At 50.8% G+C, this 8917-nt stretch overlaps 1 protein-coding gene across 3 annotated transcripts; it reads right to left on the bottom strand.

Moving 5' to 3' along the window:
• Positions 1 to 981: 981 nt before the first annotated feature.
• HSD3B7 (hydroxy-delta-5-steroid dehydrogenase, 3 beta- and steroid delta-isomerase 7) lies at positions 982 to 5976 on the bottom strand. Of its 3 annotated transcripts, XM_071766107.1 has the most exons (7): positions 5931 to 5976; positions 5173 to 5308; positions 4796 to 4948; positions 4239 to 4347; positions 3800 to 3899; positions 3170 to 3329; positions 1583 to 2137 (listed from the first exon to the last, which is right to left on the bottom strand). In XM_071766107.1, the coding sequence occupies exons 1-7, from the start codon at positions 5958 to 5960 to the stop codon at positions 1758 to 1760; spliced, it is 1068 nt and encodes a 355-aa protein (XP_071622208.1). In that variant the 5' UTR covers positions 5961 to 5976; the 3' UTR covers positions 1583 to 1757. The 3 variants fall into 3 exon arrangements, with proteins under 3 accessions (XP_071622207.1, XP_071622209.1, XP_071622208.1); XM_071766106.1 differs by lacking the exon at positions 4239 to 4347 and having other exon boundaries at positions 982 to 2137; XM_071766108.1 differs by lacking the exons at positions 3800 to 3899; positions 4239 to 4347; positions 4796 to 4948 and having other exon boundaries at positions 982 to 2137; positions 3178 to 3329.
• Between the last annotated feature and the right edge of the window lie 2941 nt (positions 5977 to 8917).

Raw genomic sequence — 8917 nt, 5'->3', positions numbered from 1 at the left:
TGGGGGGTCCCAGCCACACCCCCTGGGCCAGGCTGAGGGCAAGGAGGCGAATAGCAAGGAGGAAATACCAAGGGGAAGAGCCCAGAGGGAGGCCCCTCCTGAGCAGCTCCAACAGCCCCAGCGCCATCTTGGAGGGGGGGAAAAAAAGGGAAGGGTGAGGGCGGGGACCCGGGGGTCTGAGGACTAAAAAAAGGGACCCAGGAATTGGGGAAATTCTCCCCCCTCCCCCCTCACTGGGTACATAAGTCCTCCCCTGGGAAAATGGGCGGGGCCAAAGGGGGCAGGATGGGGAAAAGGGGGAGGGGTGGGGTCAGCGCAGGGACATGCCCACTGCCACACCCACTGGGGAAAAAGGATCTGGAGTGGAATGGAATCTCAGGCTGGATTACGGTTGGGATTGGGATAAGGATGGAACCCTGGGCTGGATCTGGATTGGAACCAAATTGGAATCTGGGCCCCATTCTGGATCCGGATTGGAACCGAATCCCTGTCTGGGTCCCACTTAAAATCCAGTTTGGAACTGGACTGTGGCCCAAATCCAGGCTTGACTCCTAATCTGCATATGGATTGGACCCTAATCCTGGTTTGGATTCCATTCTGGATCCGGATTGGAACTGAATCCTGGTCTAGATCCTGCTCTGACTCCTGTTGTGGATCGGGATTGGAACCCAATTGTGATCAGGATCCAGATTGGAACTGAATTCTGGTCTGGATTCTGATCTGATTCCTATTCTGGATGCAGATTGCACCAAAATCCTGGCCTGGATCCCATTTTTAATCTGGATTGGAACCGGATTGTGGTCTAAATCCTGGTCAGATTCCTATTGTGGATCTGGGTTGGAACCAAATTGAGCTGTGGATCCCATTCTGGATCCAGACTGGAACAGAATCCTGGTCTGGATTCCATTCCAGATCTGGACTGGAAACAAATTCTGCTCTGGGCCCCATTCTGGATCTGGATTGGGTGTGGAAGTCAGATCATAGTCTGGAATCCATGTTTAATCTGGATTGGACCCAAATCCCCATGTGAATCAAATCAAGAAGCCAAAATTGGGTCTGGAATCCATTTGGATCTGGATTAGAGCCAAATCCCAATCTGAATCCACTCCTTAATTGGTGTAAAAGCCAAAATCCCCACCCAGATCCCATCTTGGATCCGGATTTGAACAAAATCCCAATCTGAATCAACTCTTTTATTGGTGTGGGAATCAAATCCCAATCTGGAATCCATTTTGGATCCAGATTAGAGCCAAACCCTGATCTGTATGAACACTTTGTGTAGAAGCCAAAATTTAGTCTTGAATCCATCTTCAATCCGAATTATACCCAACCCCTAATCCGAATCACCTCCTTTATTACCCCAACCTCCGTTTTCCCCCCCCAATCCAGATTCCCCCGATCCTGGGGTTTTCCTGTGTGTTTCTCAGGTGTTTCTGCATATTTCTGGGGTGTTTCCAGGTATTTTCGGGTGTCTCCAAGTATTCCTGCGTAATTCCGGGCTGTTTCCTGAATATCTCCGGGTATTTCTGGGTGTTTCCAGGATGTTTCCACGCATTTCTGTGATATTTCCGTGTATTTCCAGGGTATTTCCATGTATTTCCATGTATTTCTGCATATTTCCGGGTGTTTCTGGGTATTTCTGAGGTGTTTCCGCATACTTCCGGGGTATTTCCGGGTATTTCTTGGGGTTTCCATTTTTTTCCGGGTATTTCTGTGGGGTTTCTGGGCATTTCCGGGGTGTTTCCGGGGTGTTTCTCTCAAACCAAGCTCCGGCTCCACTTCCAGGTTCTTTCCCGGGCCTCTTCCCAGGAATACCGGGGCCGATATCCCAGGAGCCTTTGGGCCTTGGAGCTGCGGACGGTGAAGGGGGCAGAAGCGAGGGCCAAGGTGCGAGGGGTGAGGAGGGGGCAGTAGTGGGGGAGGAAACGGGTGAGGAAGGAGTTGAGGTGGGCCCAGAGGAGGAGGAGGAAACGGGGCAGGAAGTGACCCCCCAGGGGCAGCCCCAGGAGCCGGAAGTTGAAAACGTCGTAAGGGAGGAAAGGGGAAAAATCAGAACAGAAAAAAACTTCCCCCCCCAGCAGCTCCGGGCGGGACAGAGCAGAACGGGCGGCAAGGAGGTGGAGCCAGGAGACATTTCCTGGGAAAGTGGGGAAATGGGGAGGAAATGGCAAAAAATGGGTTTGTGAGGGGAGGAAATGGAGGAAAATGGGCAGCAAATGGGGAAGAAATGGGGTTGGGAGAAGAGGAAATGGGAGAAAATGGAGAGGAAATGGTGAGGAATGGGAGGAAAAGGGAGGAAAAAGAGGAAAATAGGGAAAATGGGGTGAAATGGGGAGGAAATGGAGAAAATTGAAATGGTGAGGAATGGTGGAAATGGGGTAGGAAGGGGAGGAAGTGGGGATGAAATGAGGGAAAAAGGAGGAAATGGGGAAAATGAGGAGGAAATGGGGTAAAAAGGGGAGGAAATGCAGGAAATGGGAGAGGAAATGGGGGAAAATGGGCAGGAAATGGGGGAAATGTGGAAAAAAAGGAGTTGGGAGGGGAGGAAATGGGGAAAATGGGGTTGGGAGGAGAGGGAGGGGAATAGGGAGAAAATGGGGAAGAAATGGCAAAAAATGGGGTTGGGAGGGGAGGAAATGGGTTAGGAAGTAGAGGAAATGGGGAAAATACAAGTTAGAAAGGGGAGGAAATGGGGAAAAAGGAAGAAAGGGGGGGAAATGGAAAAAAATGAAGTTGGGAGGGGAGGAAATGGGGTAGGAAGGGGATGAAATTGGGAGGAAATGGGGTGATCTATGGGGCAGATGTGGGGTAGGGGAACGGTTGGAGACTGGGATATAGCAGGAGGGCACTGGAGTGGACTGGGAGTTACTGGGAGGGAACTAGGGAGGCTTGGGGGCTACTGGGAGGGACTGGGAGGAAGCTGGGGTGAACTGGGCGCTACTGTCTGGGGTCACTGGGGTTTTCGGGGTCACTCTATGGTTCAGGGGGTTTTGGCGTCAGTCCATGAGGGTTTGGGGTCACTCCACAAGGTTTTGGAGGTGTTTTGGGGTCACTATGGGGGTTTTGGGGTACTTCCATGAGGTTTTGGGGGGTTTTGGAGTCACTCCATGGGGTTTTGGGGTCAGTCCATGGCATTTTGGGGTCACTATGGGGGTTTTTGGGGTCTCACCCACATACACCCGTCCGTGCTCTGCGTTGGGGGGCAGGGTGTGGGGCAGCCACCCCCGGGCTTTGCCCTCCCGGTAGATCCGTGCCAGGAGGGGATCCCCCTCCCCATAGATCCCTGTGGGGCGCAGGGACAGGGACACAAGGGACCCCCCCCCAAAAACCTAGGGGGCAACAGAGGGGGGAGGGTGAGCACCCAGGGACCACCCCAAAACCTGGGGGAAGATGGGGGGAGCACCTGGGGACCCCCATACTTGGGGGGCAATGGGGGACATGGGGGGGAGTGGGGGAGTGAACACTCAGGGGGACCACCCCCTCCCACTTGCGGGTCCTGAAGGGGGGGGGTTCCCCTCTCCCCCCAGTTGTGGGTCCCACCCCCAGCCCCCCCCTCCCCACCTCCCCCCCCACCGGGAACAATGGGGTGGACAATGGGGACACAGGGGGGGGAGGGGGTGTGAGCACCCAGGGGAACCCCCCCCAACCTCCCCATCTCCCACTCCCCTCCCCCTCTCCCTCCAGAAGGGGGACAATGGGAACAATGGAGGACTCGGGGGCGGGGGGGGGGCGGTGAGCACCCAGGGGACCCCCAACCCCCACCCCACACTTGGGGGTCCCCCCCTTGCCCCTCCCCCACCTCCATCCCGTTCCCCTCCAGCACCCTCCTTTCCGCTTGGGCTTTGCTGCGCCCATAGGGGTGGGAATGGCGAACGGGGTAGGGGGTCTGCTCCTCACCCCTGAAACCAGAGTGAAACCGGAGTGACCCCGAGTGACCCCAACACTCCTCTTCCTGACCCCAGAGTGACTCCCCCCCGGAGTGACCCCAACCCCCCAATCCCAGTCCCTCCCAGTAGCCCCCAATCCTTCCCAGTTCTCCCCCAGTCCCTCCCAGTTCATCCCACCACCCTCCTGGTGCCACCCAGTCCCTCCCAGTTCCCCTCCAGTAGCTCCCAGTCTGTCTCAGGGTGTCCCAGTTCCCACCCAGTTCACTCCCAGTAGCCCCCAATCTTTCCCAGTTCACTCCCAGTCTGTCTCAGGGTGTCCCAGTTCCCACCCAGCCCCTCCCAGTTCAGGACCTGAGGAAGGGATCCCCACGGGCGTTTGGCCCCACCACCTCCATGGAACTGGTGTAAATCAGGACCTTGACCCCCCCTGAGCGGCACCCGGCGAGGACATTGAGGGTGCCTGGGGGGAGGGGGACACGGGGGGGGCATGGAGGGGGACATGGGGACTCCCAGAGACCCCTCCGGACCCACAGGAACCCATTTCCCCCCCACTTCCTCTCCATTTTACCCCATTTCCTCATTTCCCCTATTTCCTCCCACTCCCCCCTACTTCCTCCCCATTTTCATCAATTTCCTCCTCATTTCTCCCAATTCCTACCCCCCCAACCCCATTTCCTCTCCATTTCTCCCCATTCCCTCCCCTCCCCACATTTCCTCCCACTTCCCCCCTACTTCCTCCCCATTTCCCCTATTCCATCCCATTCCTACCCTATTTCTGCCCCTCCTAGCCCCATTTTCCTCCATTTCCTCCCATTCCATCCCAGTTTCTCCCCTTTTCCCCGATTTCCTCCTCTGCCCCCCCCCACCTCCCCCCCCCCCCCCCCCACTTCCTCCCCATTTCCTCTCACCCTGCACATTCACTCTCCCAAGCTCCCCGGGGGGGGTCCCCTCCCCCACCCCCACTTTTCCTGCGCAGTGGAACACGACGTCCGCCCCACGCAGCGCCCGCCCCACGGCCTCCGCGTCCCCCACATCCCCACGGAGCCACTGCACGCGAGGGTCTGGGGGGCGAAGGGACACAGGGGGGAGGGTTAAGAGGGACCCCAAAAAAGGGGACACAACGCCCCCCCGGAAACACAGTCGAGTCCCCCGTGCCTCAGTTTCCCCACTTCCTCCCCACTCCGTGCCTCAGTTTCCCCTCCCGAACCAATTTCCTCTCCAATTTCCCCACTTTCCCATTCCCCCCCAATTTCCCCATTTCCGCCCCACTTCCGCCTTTCCCCACCCGGGTGTTGCAGCTCTTTGGGTCCCTCCAGGTCCAGCACCCGCAGCTCCTTCAGTTCCGGTTCCTCCTCCAGCAGCGTCCGCACCAAATGCATCCCCAGGAAACCCGCCCCCCCCGTCACCACCACCACGCGCCCCTCCCCCCCCCCCCCAAAAAAAAAGGGTCACGTGGGAGGGACAGGGGCGGGACCCCCAACTCCCCCCCAAATCCTCCGGGTCGCAGGGTTCCACACCCCACCCCCCCCCCCCCGCGACTCAGTTTCCCCCCCCTCGAACTTTTGGCTCCGCCCCAAACTGGTTCCGACCCCCGGGTCCCGTGCCTCAGTTTCCCCTCCCGAACCTTTGGGTCCCCCTCCGACCCCCGTGGTCCCCCCCAAATCGGGTCCCGAACTTTTGGGTCCCCCCCAAAGTGGTTCGACCCCCAGGTCCCCCCTAAAATGGGTCCCCCGCTCCCCCCGTGCCTCAGTTTCCCCTCCTGAACCATTGGGTTCCCCCCCAAAATGGGTCCCACACTCCCGGGGTTCCCCCCCAAAGTGGTTCCGAACCCCAGGTCCCCTCTAAAATGGGTCCCTTCCTCCCCCTCCATTCCTCCTTGCCTCAGTTTCCCCTCCCAAACTTTTGGTTCCCCCCAAATTGAGCCCCACACTCTCGAGGTCCCCCCAAAATGGGTCCCACACCATTGAGTCGTCACCCCCCCAACTTTTAGGTAACCCCCAAATTGGTTCCTCCCCCCCCTGCCTCAGTTTCCCGTCCCGGTACCCTCAGGTCCGGGGGGGTCTCGCGCTCCATGGCAGCTCTTCCCCTCCCCCCCTCCGACTTCCGCCTTTTGAACCCGCCACTTCCGAGTGGGGGAAGGGCCCGGATGTGGAGGGCCGCGGAGAGGGGAGGGGTAGTGACGTCACTAAGGGGGGAGGGGAGAGGTGGGAGGGACTGGGAGACACTGGGAAGGTTTTGGCGGTCGCTTTTTTCCGTTTTTTCCCGGTTCCGGCGCAGACGCGGTGACGTCACGGAAAGCGAGACGGTGCCGCGGAGTGGGGCGGGCGCGAAGCACGACGGGAGTTGTAGGCGACGCGCAAAGGCTGCTGGGAAACGTAGACCGGAAGCCGGCAGGAAGGACCGGAAACACCGAAAAAAATGCCCCCAAAATCCGCTCCGAATCGTCATGAAATGCCCCAAAACGGAGCCCAACGGGCAAAAAGCAACAAATAGCCGCAAAATGGACCCAGAAAAGGGGGCTTTTGGCGTAAAAATTCGTGGATCTGGGGTTCAAAAGGGGGCCCGGGTGTTGAAAAATGGGAATTTTGGGTAAGAAAAGAATTTTGGGTAAAATTTTGGTAAAAATTTGGGATTTCTGATCGTATATTTATATGTTTATGTATTTCTACATTTATACGTTTGCATATTTATATATTTATACATTTACATATTGATGCATTTATGTATTTATATGTTTATATATTTATATGCTTATATATGTATATAGAAATATATGTAATTATATGTCTTTATGTATATGTAGGTATATATTTTTGTATTTATTTTATTTATATATATTATATAAGTATATATAATATAATAATATGTAATGCATATATTTTTGTATTCATATATTTATATATCTATATATTTGTGCATATATTTTTGTATATTTACATATTTTTATTTATGTATTTACATATTCATACATTTATCTATTATTTTGTATTATCTGCTATTTTCTCTGCTATTTTCTCTGATTTTTTTTTGGCTCAGGTGTCCCCGGGGTTCCCTTTGGGCCAAATTCATTACTAAATAAAATAAAATAAAATAAATAAGATAATGAGAAATCCTTGGTTTATTTATGGATAATAATTATCCAATATATCTAATAAGAAGAATATATTCTGTTTATTTATTTATGTTTCAATGGGATAAGATTTCAGGGGAGAAGATAATATAAATATAAAATATAAATAAGAAATATAACTATAAAAATATATGAATATAAAATATAAATATGTAAAATATAAATTTAAAATATACATAAATATATATTATCTATAAATAAATATAAAATAAATATAAAGAAATAGAAAAATATAAAAATATGAATCTATAAAATATAAATATAAATAAATATATATTATATGTATAATAAATATAAAATATAAATATAAAGATATAGAAAAATATAAAAAGATAAAGAATTCCTTTGGGCTTTTTTTGGGGGGGGCAAAAGAAGTTCCTTTGGGGTTTCCGGGTAGAAAAAAATTCTTTCGGACTCTTTTTGGGGTAGAAAAAAATTTCTTTTTTTTTTTGGGGGGGTGTAGAAAAATTTCTGAGGTTTTTTTTTTTCTGTGATAGGAAAAAAATCCTTTGGGTATTTTTTTGGTGTATAGCAAATTATTTTGGGGGCTTTTTTTGGGGTAGAAAAATATCCTTTGGGTTTTTTTTTTTTTTGGTAGAAAAAAGTTCGTTTGAACTTTTTTAGGGGGTAGAAAAATGTTCCTTTGGGTTTTTCTTTTAGGGTACAAAAATTTTGGGGGTATTTAATGCGATTGAAACAGTATTTTCATTTGGGTACAGAAAGAAAAAAAAAATCACAATTTGTCGGAGGGAAGACAAATGGGAAACAAAAACAAAAACAAAACAAAAACAAAACAAAAACAAAACAAGAAAAAAAAAAAAAAAAGAGAGAGAAACAGAAAACAGAAGAAAACAAAAAAGGAGAAACAGAAAAGGAGGAAAAAAACCCCAAAACCTCTTTCTCTATCATTCTTCACAGACTTGCTAAAGAGGACACACAGATTTTGCCATCCCAAGAACTTCTCTTTTATTTATTGTTATCTTTCAGTCCTTGCTAAATTTATTATCTTTGTCTGGACCATGTACCAGGAGGCGACCTGATTCGCAGTCTTATCTTTAGGTGCCCGTCAGGCATGATACAAAACAGAAGCTAGTTAAGTTTGGGGTAAAGATCTGTTAACTGAGAATATGTTTGGTGTATTTTAAAAGAGCAGGAAAAAAACAGATTCGAGAGATGTTTTGTATTTTCAAAGTGTCTCCATCAGTCCCCTTGTCACCCGGCAGCCCGGGCAGGTGCTGGAACATGCCTGAAGAATTGGGGAATCAGGGAACCCTCACAGCTGGAAATGCCCTTCAGGGGTCACCGAGCTGCTATGTGCATCCTTGGTATTGACTGCCTCGAGGGAGGGGACTTCAGGGACACAAAAGGGTACAAATGGTCCTTTGGTACTGCAGCTGTAAAGACTGGGAATGCAGGGTGGCTGCATGCTTTGATTGGCCTTTCAGATAAATCCATTGAAATGCATCTTTTGCTATTCCCATAGCACCAGAATGCAGGGCACAGTTTGCTTTCACCTGGAGAGGTGTCCAGTACATGTGGAATCGACTGCCCCAGGGGTGGAAACACAGTCCTACCATCTGCCATGGACTGATCCATGATCACTTGGAAAAGGGTGGAGCTCCAGAACATCTACAGTACATTGATGACATCATTGTGTGGGGTGACACAGCAAAAGAAGTCTTCGAGAAAGGTAAGAAGATAATTGAAATCCTTCTAGAGGCTGGTTTTGCCATTAAAAGGAGCAAGGTCAAGGGACCTGCACAAGAGATACAGTTTCTGGGAGTTAGGTGGCAAGATGGACGTCGCCACATCCCAATGGACGTGATTAACAAAATAACAGCTATGGCCACACCAACTACCAAAAAGGAAACTCAGTCCTTTTTAGGAGCTGTTGGTTTCT

The sequence above is a fragment of the Heliangelus exortis genome, chromosome 22 (genome assembly GCF_036169615.1).
Source record: "Heliangelus exortis chromosome 22, bHelExo1.hap1, whole genome shotgun sequence".
Classification (NCBI taxonomy): Eukaryota; Metazoa; Chordata; class Aves; order Apodiformes; family Trochilidae; genus Heliangelus; species Heliangelus exortis.
Note: the sequence above shows the minus strand (reverse complement) of the source record. Positions and strands in the feature narration are given on the sequence as shown.

What these genes read in the sequence shown, in the direction of transcription:
- HSD3B7 (XM_071766106.1), bottom strand. Translation starts at nt 5,960, where the DNA reads ATGGAGCGCGAGACCCCCCCGGACCTGAGG. An exon ending in AGACCCCCCCGGACCTGAGG is followed by an intron (nt 5,309 to 5,930) that starts GTACCGGGACGG and finishes GGGGGGGGGGAG; the next exon opens with GGGCGCGTGGTGGTGGTGAC. An exon ending in CAAAGAGCTGCAACACCCGG is followed by an intron (nt 4,949 to 5,172) that starts GTGGGGAAAGGC and finishes TTCGCCCCCCAG; the next exon opens with ACCCTCGCGTGCAGTGGCTC.